Source organism: Fusarium redolens (assembly GCF_020744475.1).
Source record: "Fusarium redolens strain MPI-CAGE-AT-0023 chromosome Unknown BKA55scaffold_4, whole genome shotgun sequence".
Taxonomy (NCBI): domain Eukaryota; kingdom Fungi; phylum Ascomycota; class Sordariomycetes; order Hypocreales; family Nectriaceae; genus Fusarium; species Fusarium redolens.
Window position 1 is genome coordinate 247,974 of NW_025763667.1, and position 22,425 is coordinate 270,398.

A 22,425-nucleotide genomic window follows, 5' to 3' on the forward strand; every position below is an offset into this window, starting at 1 on the left:
AACCTTGTTGGATTGGCTGGAGACCGCGGGATCAAGGCACCGGTGAAAATTAACGCGTCAACGTGTTCCGTGTCAGACGATAAATTGCCTTATCCCGGTCCGACAGAGCTACCCTAGATGAAATCGCTGATGATGAGTTATCATCACCAATGCTGACTGGACTACGACAAAAGTCCAGATAATACTGAGTAATGCTTATCGCGTATCATTAATACCAGAGTCATCAATTCTTGCAGGTGTAATTGTTCATGTAATGCTTATCACACAGACCGAGACAGAAAAGGAAAATGTTGTAAAAGAGGGGTTGCAGAACGGTCAAGGCACATCAAGCCACTTGTTGAGAAGATCACCCAAACAACATTCAATTGGACATGGAGAGCATCATAAAGCTTGTCTTATTTACGAGAGGTCTAATACAACCCTTGATGCATGCATGCACGCCCAGAACTAGACGTTGCCGCTTTAAATAAGGTATCGGAAATCCCGCTTCATCCTCAAAGCCTCGTCGGGGCTGTCCATGACCTCGACGGCCGCCGTATGCGCAGCCACATCCTGGCGCGTCTCCCAAGCATTGGCCTCTCCCCTCTCGAGCTTTTTGTTGAGGTCAATGAGCACCAAACGGAAGATGTAGCATCCAACAACTGTGACGCCAAACATGGACAGGACAATTCCGTAGCTCTTGCGGTACCCGTTCTCTTTGAGGTCCCAGACGTAGGAGCCCGCGACGTTGCCGAGCTGGCTGAAGGCGTTGATCATTGCGATGGCAACGGCGCGCTTGGCGGGTGGACGGGGGAATGAGGAGCTGATCCACGAGTAGAAGACGATGAAGCCAGCGTAGGAAGCTGCTTGGAGGAAGAGGGCCAGGTAGCGCGCTGCGACGTTTTCAGTCGCCATGCTGATGATGAAGCCAGTCGTGCCGATACCAATTGGGCCGACAATGTGCCAGAACTATTTACTGTTAGTACAATTGCGCGACATGACAGATAATTGAACTGACCTTTTCTTGGGTTCTATCAGAGTGCCAAGCGTTGATGACCGAGACAATACAAGAGAACACCCACGGAGGAGCGCTCATCAAAAGAGTAGGCACGTAACCGAAGCCAAGAGTCCCTGTCAAACTGGGCTGTTCAATTGTTAGCGATGCGCATGCGATTGACATCAATTGACTTACGAAGAACGCGTTGAACGAAAGACCAACGACATAAGCAGTAAAGGTCAACATCATGATGTAAATCTTGAGATCCTTGACCGCAAGCTTAAGACCGTAGAATGCGCTCTCCTCAGCAGAATCCTCATCAGCCTCTCCAACATCCTCAATCATACGAAGCTGTGCGACCTGTCGCTCTTCCTCCGTAAAGCCTCGGGAGTTATGAGGTAAATCGGGAAGAATAAACGCAGCGGAAATGGCAATGCTCATTGTAATAGCGCCTTCAATCCAGAACAGCCATCGCCATGCTGCGTGGCCGAGAACGCCCTGCATGTTGGACAAGACGCCTGCGCCGACAAGCGCGGAGAAGGCGTTGGAGATGAGGTTTCCGCAGAACAAAATGGCGTTGCGCTTAGTCAATTCGCGTCGCGTGTACCATTTCGACAGAATCAGAAGAGCACCAGGCAAGAAAGCAGCTTCCACGAATCCCAAGAAGAATCGAATGCAGACCATGCCAGCGAAGTTATGAACACTACCCGACAACGTCGAGATAAGACCCCACAGCAACATCGCCGCAGAAATATACAGCGACGGCCGCTGGATGCGATTGATGAACATATTCGAGGGTACCTGCATGAGGATATATCCCACGTACAAGATACTCAAGCAAGTCGCGTACTGGTTATAGCTCAGGTTCAGATCCTCTTGAAGACCTTTGAGACGTGCGGCAGCCATGTTATTGCGGTCGAGGTAGTTCATGATGTAGATGAGCACGAACAGGGCGCATCGCGTGTCGAGCTTGCGCTTCATTCGCTTCTCGACGACTTGCCGGTGGACAGAGTCCATTGCGAAGGTGTTTGCGGCGCGGGATTCGGGGTGCGATTCGACGCTGAGTTTGGCCGAGGCGACATGGTCGTCTGGCTTTGCTTGATCCGCCATGATGGTGATTGATCAAGACTTGGTAGGTGAACTAGAGAAATAAACACCGTGAGCTACCAGTCTCACGCAAACAAACAACACCTGGAGAAACAAACCTCAGGCGGGCATATTGAACCCTTTTAAGAATGCACAGGCGCTGGTAAAATACCGGCTGTGTGCAACGGTGTTACATCATCGAGCAGCAATTATGGTGTAGCGCGGAGAAAGACAGTCGCCAGAGTATGGAGAATATGGGGAAGAGAGAAAGGGGGCAAGGGTTTATCCGCGTTGCTTAAACCTGATTAGGCGACTATCACGGGTTCCCCAGAGGTTGACAGTCACCCTCGCTTGAGGCAAGATTTTCTGAGCCGGTTGTTGCAGAATGCAAATTTGAGTGTCACACTTATGGTGTGCAAGGACCTATGGTTATGATGGTGGAGTGGTGGTGTAGATCTTTACTTTTTGGAGAGGGGGATGGAAATGGGACAGAAAAATGAGATAGAGGCTGAGATTAGGGAGGCTGCGCTAAATCTACACAAAATGTAAATACTACAGAAAAGATAGAGGAGATTTAATAGTATAGTGATTAACAGTACAGTCAGTATAAAAGACACAGGAACTGATGGGGCCAAATTGTGACTGCTCCAACAAACACAGCCCATCTCACAATTCTGTCCTCCACACGCCTCCAAACATTGCAACGTTGGAGAGAATGCGGAGACTCCGCAAAAAACAAGAGTCAAGTGAGGGGAACTGAAGAGCGAAAGCCCGTGCAAACCCCGACTACCAGTAAAAAAAAGGCCCGAATGCTTTTCCACGGTAGACATGTCCGGAATTACTGCTTTCAGAGCCGAAAATCGACTGACTCGCAAGGCAGCAGCATTAAATTCCTGCCCGTGGGGAAATGCGTGGGGGTCTTGTCATTGGGGAATAGCGTCTGGAGTAAGGGGTTCCGAGGCAGAGATTTCTAGTGTTATTAATTTTGACGGGGTTGGATGGGGCTCAACAACGGGAATTATCGGTGTGAGAGAGAGTCGGGTAATGATAAACCCAATTCCAGGGACATGGCCGTGGAACTCGGCAATAAGAGGGTGACAGTTACCCCCATGGTCGGTAATTGACGTTGGAGGTGTTGATGATCGTTGGTCTTGGTGTTGGAGATGGTGATGCCAAGATTGATGGAACGGTAAGCGGAAGACAATTCTACGGCCTTGGCGCATGGAATTTTTCTAGAAGAAATTGAGATCACCTTAGAATGGAGGTTCTTCACGGTGGATGTTCATTGAACGGTGCTCTCATTGGCGCCGAAGTTGCTGGTGTTCACCTGATTGCAGACATCAAACGCGACGCGCAAGGTACAGTGAATGTTCATAAATTGTATTTGTTCAAAGAAATGCCATGCGCATATCGCGCTCATCTATCGCTATGCTCTATAATCACTCAAAAACACATCTCACCCATTACTCCAACCGTCCAGCCTCACTAGTCTCATCCCTCGACTGCTTCAAAAACGGCACAAGCGTCGTGCCCCCGGTCCCCGTTAAATCCTCCCCATTCTTTTTGGACGAACTACTCGCCAGATTCTGCGGTCCATCCTTCCTGCCACTCCTCGCCGGCAGAATAATGTACCGCGTCACAATCTGAATGTGCTTGTTCCTAAATACAGTGAGCGCCTCAGTAGCAGCTGTAAAGGCATTCTGCAGACGTTCTTGTGCAGCCGTGCTGGGTGTTTGCATCGCTAGTTCGCGAATACTGCCCTTGCGAGCAACGTGTGTGAGGAACCGGCGGTGAGGACCTGGCATGTAGTCCTTTACTATGTCGTGATAGCTTCGCTCGCCTTGCTTTTCGGTGTTGTTGCCGCTGGTTATGTGCTCTACACCGAGTACGACGTCGAAGAATTGAATCAGGGAGCTTTGGCCGTTACTTCCGCCGCGGAGATGGCGCCATTCGCCTTTTCCATTGCCTTCATCGTAGAAAACACCTTTTGGTAGACCAGCTGCTTCCATGTTTTTACTCCCAGCCAAGAACGGTCGGATCTTGTAGTAGAACGTCATGGGATCGCACTTCTCGTACATGCGTTCTAGTAAAACACCGACACTATCGATACAAGCCTTGAGTTGTTCGAGAGCAGAGATAATAACGTCGTAGTCTCTTGTCTTGACAGCTTCAAGAGCTTCCATCATTTTGGGAATGATGGTTCCGGCTCTGGCCTCCATGGCTACGCTGATGAGGAGGAACCATTTTTCTGACTCTGTTCCGGTAAAGGTATGTAGGGTATCAAGTTGGTCAAGATCAGTGAAATCGTCGCCTGAACAGGAAAAGTTCCATAGGTTTGCAGCGGCGTATGAGAGAACGGGAGGGAGTTCGAGATGTTTTGAGACGGCGAGGAAAGGGACGGTGATTTGCGGGGGCAGAATCTGACACTGTTAACATCCACAACACATTAAAGTATGGAGTTTTAAGCTTACCTGTGCAGGCTTCTCTCCACCCCAAACATAAGCATGCGTCAAGAAAGCCAAGATGGAATACGCCCTCCTCCACTCCGCCTCAGACCTCAATCTCTCCGTCGACAGAACAGGAAGTGTATCAACAGCGCGTCTTATATCAAAGTACTTGATTAGAGCAGGAAGATGCTGAATAACAAGCTCCCAAGGCTCATAGTAAGAATCAGGTAATTGTTTCAGAGGGCTGTGCTCGGGGAGGAAAGCGTTGCTCGTTACGGCGAACTCTTTTAGTTCGGCTGTGAGCTTGATGCGCGGAAGTTGGTACGTAACAGCGTGTGGCGACATTTTTGAGTTCAATTCTTTAAAAATAGACAATGCAAAGAAGCTTGATGGAATTGGTAAAGAAGATGTATAGTATCAATTGTTTAGAAAAGCATCAGTCTAAAATACAATTGCTCAAACCATGGGGACAATTTCTTGTTTCCTCACTTCCGTCTTCCGTGTACTTGATCTCCGTCTCCGGCCTCCGTAAAGCTTCTCATCCGATCCGTGTTGTGCCCGCGTGACCAATCGCTGTTTTTCACTATATCTAAAATGGATAATGACGTCCACCATGCGGATGTCGGGATGCGGATGTGCGGATGGACCAACCAACTTCCGTGCTTCCGCTAAAATTCTGGTGGAGGCTTCACGGAACATAAAGTGATTTCGCAATCCCATCATACGAGTTCAATCAGCCTCTGCTACAATCAGTTCATTACATCACGTTTGCTTACAATTTGCATTACATACAATGGAGCTTTCCGGTTTTGTCGAGCGTTTGCGTAGCGGTGCTGCTGCCAAGTTTCCCAGTGATGCTAATTCTTTGGACTTTGCCCGCCATTTGGATTCGCAGGATAAGCTAAGCCATCTTCGGGATGAGTTTGTTCTGCCTACCAAGAAGTCCCTCAAGAAGAAAGCTCTCGATGGATCACTTCCTTGTGAGTACGCCCTTCTCCCAGAGAATATTTTGACTAATTGTTTTAGCTGGTGCAGTCAATGGCACAAATGGTCACAGTAACGGCCATAGTAACGGCTCAACAGCTGATGATCAACAATGCCTCTACTTCGTCGGCAACTCTCTCGGCGCTCAACCAAAAGCCGTCAGAGAATATCTCAACGCTCAACTCGAGACATGGGCTTCAATCGGTGTAAACGGTCACTTCAGCGCCCTCGGCAACTCGCCACTTCCAGCATGGCAAGATCTCGCAGAGGACTGCGCCATCAAATCCTCAGACCTTGTCGGTGCTTCTCCTCACGAGATTGTCATCATGAACACCCTCACAGCAAACCTCCACCTTCTTATGGCGAGCTTTTACAAACCGAATGAGAAGAGACACAAGGTTATTCTGGAGTGGAAGCCTTTTCCTAGTGATCATTATGCTATTGAGAGTCAGGTTGTTTGGCACGGTCTTGATCCGGAGAAGAGCATGGTTAAGATTCATCCTAATGAGGATCATATCATCACTACGGATTTGATCCTGTCGACGATTGATGAGCATGCTGAGGATACTGCTCTTTTGTTACTCCCTGGTATTCAGTACTACTCTGGTCAATTGTTCGACATTCCCCGTATTACAGCGTACGCTCAAGCCAAGGGCATTGTCGTCGGTTGGGATCTCGCTCACGCAGCTGGAAACGTTGAGCTGAAGCTTCACGACTGGAACGTTGACTTTGCATGCTGGTGCACATACAAGTACATCAACGCAGGCCCCGGTTCCATCGCAGGTGCTTACGTCCACGAGCGTCACGGCAAAGTTGAGTTCAAAGACGATTCCGGCAAAGCTACATACCGCCCCCGTCTAATGGGCTGGTACGGCGGCGACAAGAGCGTCCGCTTCAACATGGACAACAACTTCATCCCCACAGCCGGCGCAGGCGGCTTCCAGCTCTCCAACCCCTCCGCCATCGATCTCGCCAGCTTATCCGGCGCCCTATCCGTGTTCAACAAAACAACCATGCACGATCTGCGCTCCAAGGCTCTCGTGCTGACAGCCTACGCTGAGTATCTACTCGACCAGATCCTCGCTGAGTCATCAGATTCTGAGCTTTTCCGCATCATCACACCGAGAGATCCTCTGCAGCGAGGAACGCAGCTTAGTGTGTTGTTGAAGGATGGGCTTCTGGATAATGTTAGTGCGGCGTTGGAGGAGAATGCTGTGATTTGTGATAAGAGGAAGCCGGGTGTTATTCGGGTGGCGCCTGTGCCGCTGTACACGAGGTTTGAGGATGTTTGGAAGTTTATGCAGATTTTGAGGACGGCTTTGCCTTAGATGAGAAGAGATAGATAATGATTGTTTAATGAAGCCTGATTAATTTGGTTACGTTTTGAGAATCTAGTGATGCCTATTGAAGAGGTTGTTGCGCCAGTTGATGCGCAATCATCCATTGCTGGAAGTTATCTCCGCATCATATCTTGATGCCCTTTCCCATGCACCGAACGACTGAACGGCACTGAAATCGCATGACACTGGCTTCTTTTCCTGGCATTGAGCCATATGATCTATCACATTACTTTTCCGCATATCATCGTCTTACTCGGCTAGACATGGCATTCCATAACCGAGGACCAACCATCTTATCTTCTGACGCGCAATCCTCATCGGATCTGATATCAAGAACATACCCGCCTGATCTGACAACTCCGAACTTCCGTACCTCCAGTAACTTCACCGATTCGTCGGTTTTATCACTGACGTTTCACAGATGATGCGTCAGATCAATACCACCTCCCGCATCCAACAACGCAAACAAGTTCAAAGCCGACCCCGAATCAGCCTCATTCCCCATCGGCCCGCCCCAGTAACTCGGATCAGGCGTCTGCATCATACTCTCACTCAACCCCAAAAACGCCGAATCCAAATCCCCAAACAGCGGCGATCCGACATTCTGTAACCCATTATGCTGTAAAAACGTCCTGTCTAGTGACTCACGCCCTCTAGAGGACGGGGTAGCGATTGAGTGGCCGGTAAAGGTGGGTGATGAGTCCATTGTGTCGGAGGGTATGAGACCGAAGAGTTGGCTGGAGTTTTCGGTACGGCGCTGACGTTCGGCGAGTTCGCGCTTTTCGAGATATTCGAGGGCAGTTGTTAGGAGGGATTGGGCTATGAGGGAGTATTGTCCTGCGTGGGTGTCGTGCTTGGAGCAGTGGTCTAGGGCGTGGATTGCCATGCGGGTGTATTTTTCGAGGACTCGGCCGAAACCACCGAGGAGGCCGACTCCTAGTACAAGAGAGCTAGCAAATAGCCATGATCTGTGACAGTTAGAACAAAGCGTGATCCATATGTTGAGGGGACTTACACAAGAATGGGAACATGCCCAACAAGAACCCCCTTCTGAATGAGATCCAATATCGGATCAACCATGAGACTCGCTGCATCAATACAAGCATCAGCTAACTTTGACTTCCCACTCGTCAAAGCAGATCGCCCATTCGAGTTGACCGAACCATCAGATAGTCGCCGACAAAGTTCGTACATGAGAAATGGTCTCGACACAAGCATGACGGCGTAATAATACGTAGCCAATATCTGACAAGCACCACTCGCTTGGGCTCTATCCTGAACTTCTGGGTTCGCGACTATATCTTTAAGCTGTTTTAACCACCGCGATGACCAATCTCGTAGTTGAAGTGATATTCCTTCCGTAAGTTGAAGCGACACTTTTCGTCTTGAGTAAATCTCCGTGACGACGCCCTCAAGCACCAAGAATATCTGCACGGATGCATTGAGTAGATCAACAGGTTCCTCGAGGTTTTCATCCGGGCTTTGATATGGAACCGTGCAATCAACGTCTGAAGTAGCAGGCGGTCGACCCATGGAAGAACTTAAAAAAAGATCAACGACACGTATACTCTTCCAAAGACGATCTCGCTGTCGGTGAATATCCGGTCCAAAACGCGCGTTGACTTCTGTTCTGTGAATGCCGATCGAGTAAGCTGCGCGTACAGCTGTTCCGAAGAAGAGAAATGCTCCGTTGATCTGGCATGAACAGAGCATGTATAGCGTGATCAGCGTGAACATCTGAACAGTTGAGACGCTAAGATTGCCGGTGAGGTTGGAGTATGCTTTATCGCGCGCATACTCAAAGTAATCCTGCGATCGCTCCTCATCGTTGATCTTCATCCCGATAGCCAAGACTAGAAAATTGACAACGGTCGTAGCATCATCTTGCTTCTGGTCCATATTCGCCCAGAGGATAAGATCATCTTGAAGTCGTCGATTATCAAACAGATCCACGAGTCCAGTCGCAATAGACAAGTAATTCGAGACCGCTAGAGGAACATCGTCTGGATGAACAATGGGTGTGCGGTTATCACCCGGTATCCGTCTCGATTGATGCGCCGTCGCATTTTCAAGAACCGAATATCGACTCGACTGCGGCGCAAAAGCATTCTGTCCAACTCTCGTGGTAACAAGTTGTCTCACGCTCTGAAAAAACGAAAGAGGCGCACAATCACCCACAAAGATTAACTTTCCCTGCGCATCGCATACCAACCTCGCCTCCCTCGGAACCTCGGTCTCATCCTCCGCATCAATCTGCGTTCCATTATCCCGCTCTCTCACAGGTTCAGCAGCAGGCGTAGAAGGACTAGTATGTCTCGTAGACTGCGCCCTCTCCGACCCCTGCGGTGATCTCACAGAGTGCGCTTTTCTCCGCCGCTGGGGAGAATAGTGACAGTCGTGGGGCTTTTGACGACGCGTGCAGTAGCTGCATGGTAATTTACCGTCGCATTTCACTTTGCGGGATTTGCATCCGTCGCAGGCGTTGGCGATGCGGCTGCGGATGTAGCGTTCTGGTTCTGAGGGTTGCATGCTATGCTATCAAGCGGTGTTATTTTTCGGTGAAGGGAGCGGAATCGGATGTGAGATTGTGAGGGAGGGCGGAAAACAACGGATGTTCGGACTTAATAATTGTTAGTGTAATCTCGGCCCGGCTTGAGATTCCGAGTCTTGGCTTCAGGTTGAGAAATGGGGAATAATATGAAACTCGACTCTTATCTCAAATGTGATTGATATGAGTTATTGTAAAGTTTGTTAGAGACGTATCGCTTCCAAAGGTTTGGCAAGGTGGTATTCGGTCTAAGTGATAAACCAATCGCGTGTGCATTTTGTGCATGTTCACATCCGACAAGACGGCACAGCGGCTATGTTCAACGGATCAGCACTACCATCCACTGGAACTGGCTCTCACTCACAACACGTCTAATTGGCCAGCCTCAACAGCTCTACTTCACTCAAAGGGAAAACAGCAACATATCACTAATGTTTTTCATTCATTCTTCTAAACTCAGCGACTTTTCTTCTTTTGAGTTCTCTGCTAAGGGCTATTGTGAAGTTCCCAGTCGCCATCGCATACAATTGTCTCAATTCCTTAGATGAGTACCGTCCAAAATCGCATCCAGCCTTTTCCACTGAGCCAATCTAAGCAGCACTGGTCCTCTGCCTCTTCGCGCCACCCTCACCATCTTCGCTAGCCTTGCGCTTCACACCAACCTGAGCGCCTGTCTCGTACATTTTGGCTCTGGCTTCAACACCACGCTGTAGCACTTCTCGTCGCTCAGAGGCCTGTTCATCATTGAGCGCTGCCCGTGCGTTTTTCATCCCCTTGAACATCGGGAGTAGCGACTTTCTCATCTCTTTGGGTGTAAGTCTCAAATGGTCTTCAAGATAATCCGACTTATCGAATGCATCCCTGAAATGAAAACACAACTCTATAAGGATAGGCATGCTCTCGACCCAGAACTCTTTGTCCCTGGGATGGTGAAGCATCAGCTTCGCCACAATCGAGAAGACATTGCCAGGTTGACGCCATTCAGGGTCGTGATACTTGAAGTCGTGGCCTTTGAGATCGTATGTGACTACCCAGGCATAGCGATTGAAACGCTGATGCCAAGTGCAGATCTCGCGGACGACACCAGTCATCCATTCCGGGTGTTCAATCTTTCCTGAAAGCTGCATCGCCCACCTAGTGCAACAGACCCTCTCGATGACATCGTGATAGGTATCGGCGACCTTGAGCATGTGAAAGGTGGACGGCTTCTTCTGGTTGGTGCTGACCATGTTGTTGATGATCTTGAGCATGCGCTCTGGTTCAAGAGTCCAGTTCAACAGCAGTCCCTTTGTACAGCTTGTATGCATGTTGACGTACCTGATCTTGGTGTCCACGTTGGCAACGAGGATCTCCGAGCGGGAGGCTTTGTTCTTCCATTGGTTCATGATCTTGAATTGCTCCTCGGTAGTGTCTGAGGAGCGGATAGTGCCAACGTTGAAACCGGCTACGACGAACAAGGCCACAGCGATACTTTAAAAAGGTTAGCAATCTTGAAGCATTTGCATCATTCCAAGCAGGACTGCCCGAAACAAGGGAAACATGTGTGCTTACCACTGAATCCATGGATCTTCGACATAGACAACAAGACGTTCCTTGTCCTCCCTGCAGTACTTATATGCCAACTCAAGGGCTCGAGTCATGATCGGATTATAATAGCAAACCCAGCGAATGCAGTCAATCCTCTCAGTTGGCGCATGCCTGGTCTCGTCATCTGTGGTCTAGTTGTAGAGTAAACGTAAGCCACAGCTCTGGTCATCGAGAAGCAGTTTATACGTGTCAACAAGGTGGGCCACTTCAGAACTCCCACGTTCCTTGATCCAATCTTCTTCAATTTCCGGATTGAGAAGCTGCTTCATGACAGCCTTTGCCGTAGCAACAGTAGCCAGAAAGGGGGGTTCCTCAAGTTCGAGAACTATCTTGTTCCGCCAGTCGAACGAAATCAAGACCGCCTTACGGTGTTCCGGCAAGTTCGAATTCGGACGACTTTCATGTCCTGGTGATTGCCCGTAACCCAAATCGACGAGGATCTTGCGTGATGACTGGTTAACCTCTGAGTTTGCTGAGACTATGATGGGTTAGTGTTCAGGTAGAAGGCTAAGGAATAATTCCAAGCAGGTTTGCGTGGGAGGATCATCAAGAAGAAAGCCCCTTACATCCGAATGGACATTTGATCAGATGCTTCATGTCCAATATTGCAAGATCGAAAGGGACTTGTGTCTCGTGCTTCGTGGATGTGGAGAGTAAAGACTCAAATTCGGGCTGCATATGATGTTCAAGGAGGAAATGAAGCTCTTTCCGGAGCTTATCGAACGAGATCGGAGGTGATTCGGGTTCGCCCGAGCCCCGGAGGCGCTGTGAGAGACTTTCCGATGGACGTGTAGTTATAAAAGATTCCAACAACAAGGTGTTGATCCTGATTGTACTGAGTCCCTCAATGGTTTCCGTTTCATCGACACTTTCAGGTGCGTCTGCATCTTCATCTTCATCTTCATCGGACTCATCGGATTCGTTGTTGTCCGTCACAACGTCAACTCCATTGACTGGTGCATGCTCATTCGGCACAGCAGGTGCAGTTTCGATCCTGGGAGTAGGAGGTCCATCATCTTCAGCGTCAGGGCCAGAATGCCCTGAAAAGCCCGCGTTCAGGTTGTTTGGGGCGTTGCCAATCCAAACCGAGCTTCCATCTCGTCGTTTGATCAGATAGTAGAACAGTAGAATTGCCCGACGAACGTTCTTCGTACAGAGCCGATCGCAAACATCTCCGTCCGGATCATAACCGAAACCAAGGGTGTTGCAAAAGGGAAATCGATGGGGGTATTTATGGTCTCTGGAGTATTCACATTTTGGATCCCACTTTTGAGCGGCAAAAAGCATGATTTGAATGGCATGTGACGGGACGAACGCCTCTGGGCATATTTTGTTACCTTGTCTCTTCGAGACAGGCTTTGAGATATGCTTATTTAGAGCCGGGATAAAGGTAGGGCTGGTGCAAAGGCATGCAATTTCGTTGACAAATCTCCGGATCCTTGGGTTGTTTTCGTAGGCCGCGAGGATAGTAGCTGGGCTGGGCATGTCTGTTTTGTTGACATTGCCTTTATAGCGCTCAATTGCGGTCTTGAGATCAGTATAATAGCCCCGCATCCGGCTTTCAAACTTGAACTCCTGCATCGTAGGTTGAACCCCGGCTTTCGAAGCCCCTGAGGATAACTTGTTGATGTCATCAGCCACGATTGAAGGCTGAAAGCAATTAAAGGCAACCAGAGCTGCAGTTTGAACAATATCCGGAACTAGATTCGCGCACATTAGTAAAATTTCTGTGCAGGTTTGCAGGAGTTACGGACTCACTGATGATGTCAACGTAAGAGTTCAAATCCTTTTCGCTCCCAAAAGAGCAATATCGAGACAAGGAAGCAGGGGAATCCATGACAGACGGCCGCTCATGGTCGACCAAGGAATCAGGGATATCTGCAACTAGTCCACTAATTCGTGCAGCATTCTCATGGTGAACGTCGTCATAGTTCATATGTTGATCAATCCAGGCGGGGGTTCCGGGAAAAGTCAGAATGGGATGCTGTTTATTGACGTCCAAGATACGCATCAAACTCTTGAAGTTGCGATGATGCTTGGAAATCCTTTCCACTTTTGCGGGGTCAAATAGCGGGACTAACATTGCTCTCTGTAGCTGGTGCCATCGTATTAGGGAATAAAGGGGTCCCCTAGAAAGAGGATGTTTGGATTGCCACGATTCCAAGCAGGGCTGCTCAAGTTTGCGAATTCTGTCAACAATAAGAGTCCTGTAGTGCCGACGTCGATAATTCTGCTCAGAGCTGCTTGGAATTGGGTATTCGTGGTCTGAAAAGTCAGCGAGGACGAAGCTACCGAGGACTTTGAGTGCGACGTCTGAGTGTCGCGAATCTGAAAAGAAACCCCGGAGTCAATGAAATTGATGAATCCGAGCACGACTGCCCGGAATTATGTATGCTGAGCCCTAGCTCAAGTGCAAAGTCGTATTCGTTGCCGGAGCCGCCGAAAGTCGCCAAAGTTAACGATCCCAAGAAGACTTGCTTGAAAAGGGGGCCGCTGGTCACAACTCCGAACAGGTGTGTCTGAATAGAGTGCTAAAGTAGCCCAAGAGGGGTGATGAAAGGGAAAGAAGAAAGGAAAGAGAAGTCGAAAGCGAAGAAGAGATTATATACCCAGGGCTCGGGTCAGGTGAGCTCGGGGCTTTGGCATGTCGAAAGAGTGAAGATATCACCATTCGTTGTTGAAAGGGAAGTCTCCGAAGCTTGGTGTTGAGCAGAACACAGAACCTAGATATGCCCAAGCGTGCAGTTTAATGTCGTAATCGCTCAACAAACATATTTTGTGAAATTTCGTGCTACTGAATTACTTTGCCTAAGTCAGTATCTCTATAATGTTAACAGCAATGGTAATGGACTGTTGGAAGGAAGGTTAAGCTCCATTTAAGTCTGAGTGGACTCCCAAGGGTCCTATCGCTTCTGAACCGAGAGGAAAAGCAATTAAATTGATCGGAGTCTTTTCTTATTATCTAGCGAATATATGTTGCTGTTAGGTTGTACATCACAATCTGCCACGTCATTCAGCATAATCAGGGTCTATGAACAAATCATATTTACCAATAGTTGGAGGAAAAATGAACCGCACAAGACGTTGCTATCTTATCTAGTGCCTTGCCTGAGATGGTCAATTATCCGATACCAATACACCCGAATAAGAAAGACAACAAGGGCTAAAGGGAAAGTAGTCACAACGAATATCTAGGTCTTAGGAGATGATTGAAAGTACCCTTCGTCTGAGAGGTTGAAACAATTCATATCACAGAAGCTTGACGTAGCCGTCGCTGGATGTAAGACCATGGTCAGTACCGCGATGATCTTCATACTGGCACTGTCGTCCTTTGTGTCGAGAGCAATGTTAATGTGAGTCTCACTGTCTTGTTGAGTGACGGGCTTGAAGGCAAGGTCCATGGCGATGTCCTTCTGCGATTTGTAGCTCTGAAGCCGGCACTTTTGGGAATCAAGTGAGTGATTGGACTAGGTAATCAATGGCATAGCCGGCGTTACTATCTCTGAAGCCTGAAAGCTTTTGACTGAAGGACAACTCTTCACCGTTAACCTTTGGAGCACTCTCGACCTGACTGTCGTCTTGCTTTGGTGACTCTGCTACTGTTAACCCGTAGATCGTTATGGGCAAGTTTCCCGGGTCTGGTAGACTAGCCACATCTTGCATTACTAATGACGTCTTCTCGGGATTAGATTGCTTGTGTGACTTATCTCGTTCTTTTAATACTTAACTTAAATAAATATTAAGAAGCTATTATATTAAACTAGACTTCTGTTATAATAGCCTGCTATAGAGGGTTTTTTTATTTAAATTATTAATAAAAAAGCTAAAAAGCTAAATAGCCTTTTTTAAGGTTAAAAGTAAAAAAAGAAAAAATTAATTTAAGTTTTTATTATAATTAATATATATTAGGCTAGCTTTAGTAAAAAGGAAAAAGTTAAAAAGTTAATTTTAAGACTTAAAATAAGGGACTTAATTTATTAAAGTCCTTTTTTATAGAAATTTATTTAAAAAGTAAATTTTATTATTAAATAATAAATTTTATATAAATTTATAAAGGCTTAATAAGTTATAAGATAATAAAAAAATTAAAAAGATTTATAAATAAAAAGTAAAGAAATTATTTAATATATCTTTATTACTTATTTTATAATATTAATTAATATTTATTATATAACTATTTCTAAGTTTAATTAATTTATAAATAAAAGAGGGCTAAAACTAAGTTATTAGCTTATTTACTATTATTTCTTATAATATATTTAATTATTAAAACTTAAGATTTATACTATATAAAGGCTTATATATTATTTTATTATAAAATAAAATATTATAAAAGTATTAAATTATATTATTTAAAGGCCTAAGAATATATTTATATACCTAGAGTTATTATAATTAATTTAAAGTTAAGAGTAAAAAAATATAAAAAGTTAAAGCTATAATACTTTTTAAGATAAGGGGCAGAATTTATAATTTATAAATAATTAACAATTTAATAAATTAATACCTTTTAAAGTTATATTACTTTAAGGTTATATCTATTTATTAAAACTGTTATGCCGCTTTATTAATTCCTAAATATAAATATCTTTAAGTAACCCTTCCCTTAATAGTCGAGATATGGTTAAGTTTACCTTATTTACACAGATCGTCATGCAGGTGCTAAGTGATGGAAACTCAAGAATTTGGAAGTGCATTCTTAAACAAATACAATAGGGCACGAGAAATATAGATACATAGAGTAACCATGTACAAGAACGTAATACAACAAGGAATGAGCCGTCAATGCCAGTTGGACAAGCCTAATATCAGAACAGCACCACGCATACCCACGTTACCAGCAATCGTGGCCTCCCTCTTCAAACTATCCAGCTTCGCAGTCTTCTCATCCCTTCTCCGAGTCTTCCCAAGTCAAATATGGCTTAGTAAACAGTGGGCCAGCCATTGACATAACGGATCTGGTTAATGCCAAGCTGGGCGATACCAGCGGCATTGTAATAATGGTAGACCAACACATCGCCATCCTTATCGGTGAAAACAGCGGGGTGGCCGGGTCCGTGGATATTGCCATGACTAGCGAGAAGTTGGTTTCCGCCGCCTTGCATCATAGGCTTTCCAGTGCTGTCGGCATAGGGGCCTGTGACCTTTGAAGCGCGGCCAACCATGGTACGATAAGTACTCGCGGTTCCCTTGCAACAGCTGTCGAAAGCCGCCCAGAGATAATAAAAGTTGCCATGCTTGGTAATAAAAGGGGCCTCAATAGCTCCACCATTCTGAGGACGAGCGGCGATAGACATGAGGTTATTCTTGTTGATGGGCTTTCCAGTCTTAGGGTTCAACTCAGTAAGCTTGATACCAGACCAGAAGGAGCCAAATGTAAGCCACCACTTTCCGTCCGAATCGACAAAGAGGTTAGGATCGATAGCGTTGAAGTTGCTGTTATCGAAGGATTCCATAACAAGACCCTGGTTGGTCCATGAGCCAGATGCACCAGTTTTACTCGTGGCGAGGAAGACAGCTGATCGAGATGTACCAAAGCTGGAAGCTGAGTAATACATGTAGTATTGGCCATTGTGATAGGACAGATCTGGCGCCCACAAGTTCCTGTCGCCCTTCGTGTAAGGGATAGTCCAAGAAGCACCGTTAGGGAATGCAGCGCCGACATCGCGCCATGTAGTGCGGTCAGAAGACACCTTGAGGCCAACACCGTTGGACGTGAAAGCAGCGAGATAGGTGCCGTCGGGCTTCTTGACTACCGTAGGGTCATGAATAAAGGTATCGCCTCTGACTGGATCTGGGTTGACATCCGCCCTTGCGAAGATTGAGTTTGCCATTGCGCCGAAGGCGAGCATGCTGCCAACGGCAAAGGTGCGTAGGGATACCATGTCGGGATTTGGATTTCGAAGTCTGCCTAAAAGGATGTTGGGGAAGAATTGCCGCTGGGTTAAACTGGATTGTCTTGATGTCAGGCTCTGCAGCGTATTTATCACATTTTGCATATTCGCCCCCCTCCGCCCTCTCCCTGTCGAGTTCTGTCCAGGCTACGACGGCTCACCCTGCTTTGACCGCTTAATACTCCCGTCGGTCCTTAGGAAATGAGTTTCTCCGCTCTGCCTCAGTTCAAAATGCCTTTTGGGGGGTGGCTCTAGTTCCTTGCTGACTTATCCAGGTCCTTAATATATCGACTTTAAGACTAGGGGTTGGCGGAGAAACTTTACCCTTGACAATGTTGCTACTCGCTACTAAGCAATATTAACATGTTACATTCGGCCTCGTGTTGCCGGAAGCGCCCCAATAAAGTTAAATACGATGCCTCAAGATCAGGTGACCAACCCAAAGAAACATGTCCAATACCCCGAGTGCAAGTATAAAGATGTCTGACTATTATAGATAAATAGCTGTAAATTGGGAATATTTACTTTTTCTGTTTAGTCTTTTCAAAAATCGCTCCTTCTGAAATCCCCAATTCTTAACAATGAAGATATCAAATCTCATCAGCGCAAGCCTCGTGGCTCTGCTGTCTAGTATCAGTTATGTTCAAGCAGCAACTTACTCCAACCCATTGGAACCCAGAAATGGTGGCGATCCCAGTATCGTCTGGCACGCAGGCTGGTATTACATGACATCGACCACTTGGGGCGATGTCCGTCTTAGAAGGGCAAAAACCCTGAACGGTCTCAAGACTGGAGAGTCAAAGATCATTTATCAGAGCAATGAGCCCAGCAGATGCTGCAATGTTTGGGCTCCCGAATTGCACAATGTTGGCGGAACGTAAGTTTTACATTACAGTCCATGTGCGGGTAGCTGTACTAACCATTACTATTCAGATGGCATGTGTATTTCTCTGCTGGAACCCGAGCCAATACCAACAATCAGCGCTCCCAAGTCCTCAAAGGTATGTCCATTCTATTACTACCATCCGTGGCTGCGGCATGAAGCTGACTACTCATACCAGGTGGCACCAACCCATGGGATGAATTCAGCTTTGCCGGCACACTCAACACGCCAAACTGGGCCATTGACGGCACCCGGCTCACAATCGACAACAAAAACTATTTCGTCTACTCGTGTTGGAGATCTGATACTGGAACCAACCTTCAAAGTCTTTGTATTTCATTAATGTCCTCACCTACGACTCTCACCGGCGGAGAGTTCCTCCTTTCATCTCCCACCGCCGACTGGGAGAGGTTCGGAGACTTCCCAGTGAATGAGGGGCCATTTGCTCTCTACCACGGAGGAAAGACGTTCATTTCATTCTCCGCGTCCTTTTGTGGATCTCCGCAATACAGTCTCGGATATCTCACGTACAGAGGCAGCGGTGACCCTCGTCAGAAATCCAACTGGAAGAAGTCAGGTCGTCAATTCACTGCTGCCAACGGAAACTTTGGAACAGGTCATAACTCGTAAGTAATCACTGATGATTTCGACTCGTCATCTTCGGGGGTAGTTCAAGGCTGACAATTTCCAACTTCAAACAGATTCTTCATTTCGCCCGACGGAAACGAGACTTGGATGGCCTACCACTCCACTCCCAACGCAGCTGGAAGCTGTGGCGACCGCTTCGCCAATGCAAAGAAGATTGACTGGAACCCAGATGGCTCTCCCAAGCTCGGGTCAGCTCCTGCCGCTAACCAGAACCTTGCAGGTCCTCGCGGTGAGTGAGCCTGCATAGATTATGTTTCTGGAAACCTCCTTCGTCTTCGGCTCGCCGAAAGAATATGTGCATCTGCTAGCTCTAGAGGGACTTGGTAGGGAGTTACAGGAGTGAATTTCTTGATATGGCAGACTGATGCTTTCAACAAGCTGAGGTAAAACTTTTATTTCTAGTCGTTCAACACTCCTGGAGCTTCTATTTACATTATTCTGCATTAAGTATAAGTTATATACTTTGAAATTTATATTATTATGCATCAACTATATATACCTTGATATGTCTGCGCATGTGATTAAAGCAATACATTTTTATATAGGTATCTAAAATACTGGCGCTTTATCAGACCAAGAGCCAACGACACTGGCTAAGATTGAGTTTCGATATCTAAAAAATCTTCTGCATCCATCAAGATGACCTCACGCTGATCTTGTCTCGATTGTGGCATACTAATGCTTGCTACCGATCGACCCGTTTCAGCTCCGATGCCGATTATAGAACGTCTTTTCCGACCCAATAACAGGTTTAACAAGTTCTAAAGCACCTATGGAGCTCGAATAAACTTTGCTGCACTTGCGTTTCTGCCCTGGTATTCCCCGCCGGAATGATAGTAATCCTTCCGCTCTAACAAGCATTCACGATGGAGAAAAGGGAGTCAGTCTGGAGAATAGTACTTGTTGATAATTGAGTTTTAAATAAGGTTAAGGAATAGAATCAAGAAATTACAAGGTAAAAAAAATCCAATCTGGCCAGACATGCATAAACACTGATCGCAGATAGTATTTTCCCCAAGGCCGATGCCAACCTTCCCACTTCCGTACATAGCAGCGGCATATCATTCTTCTCCCTCCTGTGCTGGCCGTGTCATGTTGCTTAGGGGTACTTAGCCTGAAGTCTGTTGTATTCAGCTTGGGTGAGGGGAGTAACAACACCATGCTTCAAACCACGAGGGAAACCAGCAGCATTGGATTGCGCAAAAATGCCTGGTTTGAGGATGTTGGTGGTTTGGAAAGGAAGGTATTGGACGTAATCATCCATCCAGAGATGGTATAAGTCGGGGTTATTGTTATCTCGGAACGATAAAGGACCTTCACGGGGAGACTCATTTCGGACAAATCCAGGGTTGCGGGTCCAGGTTCCAAATAGACCACCCGTGGTTCGCTCTTGAAACACTTGGTTAGTTCTCTCGTCCTTGATGTAACGAACAAAATGACCAGGGGTCCCAAGGTACTGGAATTCTTGGTCGATCACTGGAATGCCAGGGGCGTAATAGTCTTTGGGTGCACTGAAAGTAGCAAAGTCCTTGGTTGTTGCGTAGCGAATCTTATCGAGTCCCGCAAAACCAACATGGCCAGGATCGTTGGATGCGTAGTGTCGAGAGGCCCAGAAGACGTAGTACTGGCTAGTGGCATCGTCCCAAACGGCAGAGGGGGCCCAAGTCATACCAGCCGTGCTGGCTTCAACCGTGCGTAGTTTGGGGCCGGACCAGTTGACGAGATCCTTTGACTGCCAGATAACGAGACCGCGGCTACCATGACGGGTGGCTTTGTCCCAGCTAAAGCCAGGAGCGTTGATGTCAAGGTCGGGAGGCGAGTTAGTCCTGATGATAACAATTATGAAATGCCGGGTGAGATAAACATACCAGTAGCAATAATAAAGTATTCGGAGCGAGCACTGTTAGTGACAAGATAAATGTCTCTAACGGCCCGTTCGCCAACAGTGGAGGCAAGAATGGGATTCCCGTTGTTTAGCTTTCTGTAGCTGAGGGGGTTGTTGCCGTTGGAAAGATACTGCTGGACTTTGGGTACCGGATCGGAGAACGTTGTAATGAGATAGCCAACGAACTTCTGCTGACGAGGTAACACTGCATTGGCAGAGGCAGTGAGTGCCAAAGCCGCGGTTGCGACGACTTGAAGTAAGTTCCAACGCATCTTGCAAGTTTCGGGGTGCAAGTATAGGAACTAAAAGTGAGACTTGTATAGTAAGATACAGTTTCTTTTTTTTTTCAAGCAAAAATTGTGGCTTGATATCTGTTCTTGAATCTCCGTATTGTTATATTTCAGTACCTAGACCAACGTTTCAATATGTTCCGCGCTTGTTGTATTGGGTCGGTTGGAAGGTGTAAGTCGTCAATGCTCATGCGATGCGCTAATTGACGGTAAAATCCATTTTGAGCCAGTGCCACTTTGTAGCACAGATGAACTCAGGTTATCTCGCAGCTCGCATGAAAAACATCATGACGTCCTTGCACGAGTAGGTTGCGTATGGTACCCCTGCTTACCATGTACCCCATGTATGTGCCGCAGCCATGGAATCGGGCGGAGGGTGTTTCTCCGTTCACGATCTGGGGAATAACCACGGATATAGGGAGTAGGGACGGGGGTGAGTGCTGTCAGCCCATGGTTTCAGAAATGGTTCTACTAGTTCCTTAAGGGTATGTCATAGGCATATCCCTGTTATATAATAGACAATTTATGGTAGTCCAAAGCCAGGTGGGGTCGAAATATTAAGGCCGATAAGCGAGCACATAACGCCAATTAGAGTAATTCCCGGCGAAATGACTCCTGTACTATGATTCTTTGAGTCTAGTCCAGAGTCACATTGGAGCACATATTGCCAAGTTCCGGCGAAGTACCTAACCTAGACATCGGTCGTTATCATTGAATCAATAAACGCTCTACTGTGTAAACTGTTAAAGCCCTGAACGATGATCATCTCTCCACGGGTTAAGGTCTTGCCGGATACTGTCGACAATACAGTTGGGGAATTCGAGTCTTCCAAACCAAACCAGGAGGCAACACTCAATTTTACGCCAGCTCTTAGTGGCAAAGAATCCTCTGACGCCGGCGAGTTCACAAAACCTCCGCAGACCGGTTCTTAACCCTTGCCACGGACATCTCCTGGGCAAAAAATAGAACTGATATCTTCTCAGTAGCAACCTTGCTAGTTAAAATTACAACATACACAAGCGACTGGCCCATGGCACGCTTATTTCGAACATACGTACTTGACGAAGGCGAACTGTATTTGTCACTCCTTCAGGGGCAATAATTCAGTCTTCGTCTAGTTTGTTGTCTTGGCTCGGCGTACGGAGTAACATTCCAGAAAAATAAAATGAGTTGAACATACGAGAATCCCTGGCGCTATCGTCTGTCTCATCTAGAGAAGTGATCTATTTTCCCGCCTATGGTGTTGTAGACCACCTCGTCTGTAGTCTGTGTGGTGGGTGGATCCTCGCCATCATCACCAGGATTAGCCATAGATTCTCTTACAAGCACGTCTCTAGGATCATATAGAAATAGAAAAACCACCCCGGGTGTACCGCGAATGAGGGGCAGTGTGTGGCACAGTCCCATCTGTTTGCTTGCGGTCCGTTGACCTCCGTCCCTTGTGTGCTTTCCCCAATTCATCTAGCAGCAGGTCTTGCATAAACCTCTCACGAACTCGCCAACTACAAGCCCGAGGAGACCGCTGCCAAATCTGGATCAACCCGGAGCACGCTCCCGTTGAGGAGTGCAAGGCAAGACATCCTTTGCAGAGCATAGCCGTACGGACAGTTAATATAGATAGAGAATCCTGTTCTTCCGAGTGCCGGAGAAACTCTATTAGCAACGACCCAAAAGCCATCAAGACTATTAAAGATGCAAAGGACTCAATTCACAGTCCCGGTCTCAGGCCCCATTGCTTCCCCTAGTCGTGGAACCTGGCGGCGGCTGTGCCAACTCTCGGGGTGTCTACGTAGCTGATAAGTTGGATAATTATCCTGTGCACCTTCGCTACGAAGCAGCTAATTGTTGAGTCTTCTA

The 22,425-nt window shown here is 47.1% G+C and overlaps 9 protein-coding genes across 9 annotated transcripts; 2 read left to right on the plus strand and 7 right to left on the minus strand.

Moving 5' to 3' along the window:
* Positions 1–462: 462 nt before the first annotated feature.
* BKA55DRAFT_535742 (major facilitator superfamily domain-containing protein) lies at positions 463–2,086 on the minus strand (the record flags this gene model as incomplete). The annotated part of the gene is made up of 3 exons (XM_046189737.1): positions 463–948; positions 998–1,123; positions 1,172–2,086. 3 exons carry the CDS (start codon positions 2,084–2,086, stop codon positions 463–465), a joined length of 1,527 nt encoding a protein of 508 aa, XP_046052592.1.
* A 1,439-nt stretch (positions 2,087–3,525) lies between these two features.
* BKA55DRAFT_535743 (Indoleamine 2,3-dioxygenase) lies at positions 3,526–4,854 on the minus strand (the record flags this gene model as incomplete). The annotated part of the gene is made up of 2 exons (XM_046189738.1): positions 3,526–4,488; positions 4,534–4,854. 2 exons carry the CDS (start codon positions 4,852–4,854, stop codon positions 3,526–3,528), a joined length of 1,284 nt encoding a protein of 427 aa, XP_046052593.1.
* Positions 4,855–5,302: 448 nt separating this feature from the next.
* BKA55DRAFT_505151 (pyridoxal phosphate-dependent transferase) lies at positions 5,303–6,821 on the plus strand (the record flags this gene model as incomplete). Its single annotated transcript, XM_046187163.1, has 2 exons — positions 5,303–5,489; positions 5,536–6,821. The coding sequence occupies 2 exons, from the start codon at positions 5,303–5,305 to the stop codon at positions 6,819–6,821; spliced, it is 1,473 nt and encodes a 490-aa protein (XP_046052594.1).
* A 33-nt stretch (positions 6,822–6,854) lies between these two features.
* Positions 6,855–9,412, minus strand: BKA55DRAFT_559649 (uncharacterized protein). Its single transcript, XM_046192001.1, has 2 exons — positions 7,849–9,412; positions 6,855–7,801 (listed from the first exon to the last, which is right to left on the minus strand). Exons 1-2 carry the CDS (start codon positions 9,360–9,362, stop codon positions 7,249–7,251), a joined length of 2,067 nt encoding a protein of 688 aa, XP_046052595.1. The 5' UTR covers positions 9,363–9,412; the 3' UTR covers positions 6,855–7,248.
* Positions 9,413–9,971: 559 nt separating this feature from the next.
* BKA55DRAFT_535746 (uncharacterized protein) lies at positions 9,972–13,051 on the minus strand (the record flags this gene model as incomplete). The annotated part of the gene is made up of 5 exons (XM_046189739.1): positions 9,972–10,851; positions 10,933–11,092; positions 11,189–11,446; positions 11,535–12,668; positions 12,727–13,051. 5 exons carry the CDS (start codon positions 13,049–13,051, stop codon positions 9,972–9,974), a joined length of 2,757 nt encoding a protein of 918 aa, XP_046052596.1.
* A 1,108-nt stretch (positions 13,052–14,159) lies between these two features.
* On the minus strand, positions 14,160–14,631 carry BKA55DRAFT_686303 (uncharacterized protein; the record flags this gene model as incomplete). Its single annotated transcript, XM_046198912.1, has 2 exons — positions 14,160–14,381; positions 14,437–14,631. The coding sequence occupies 2 exons, from the start codon at positions 14,629–14,631 to the stop codon at positions 14,160–14,162; spliced, it is 417 nt and encodes a 138-aa protein (XP_046052597.1).
* Positions 14,632–15,890: 1,259 nt separating this feature from the next.
* BKA55DRAFT_686304 (putative Arabinan endo-1,5-alpha-L-arabinosidase) lies at positions 15,891–16,853 on the minus strand (the record flags this gene model as incomplete). Its single annotated transcript, XM_046198913.1, has 1 exon — positions 15,891–16,853. The coding sequence occupies one exon, from the start codon at positions 16,851–16,853 to the stop codon at positions 15,891–15,893; it is 963 nt and encodes a 320-aa protein (XP_046052598.1).
* A 590-nt stretch (positions 16,854–17,443) lies between these two features.
* Positions 17,444–18,630, plus strand: BKA55DRAFT_591017 (glycosyl hydrolase; the record flags this gene model as incomplete). The annotated part of the gene is made up of 4 exons (XM_046195178.1): positions 17,444–17,739; positions 17,796–17,863; positions 17,924–18,371; positions 18,447–18,630. The coding sequence occupies 4 exons, from the start codon at positions 17,444–17,446 to the stop codon at positions 18,628–18,630; spliced, it is 996 nt and encodes a 331-aa protein (XP_046052599.1).
* Positions 18,631–19,298: 668 nt separating this feature from the next.
* On the minus strand, positions 19,299–21,037 carry BKA55DRAFT_672593 (putative arabinosidase). The gene is made up of 2 exons (XM_046197999.1): positions 20,262–21,037; positions 19,299–20,202 (listed from the first exon to the last, which is right to left on the minus strand). The coding sequence occupies exons 1-2, from the start codon at positions 20,548–20,550 to the stop codon at positions 19,493–19,495; spliced, it is 999 nt and encodes a 332-aa protein (XP_046052600.1). The 5' UTR covers positions 20,551–21,037; the 3' UTR covers positions 19,299–19,492.
* Between the last annotated feature and the right edge of the window lie 1,388 nt (positions 21,038–22,425).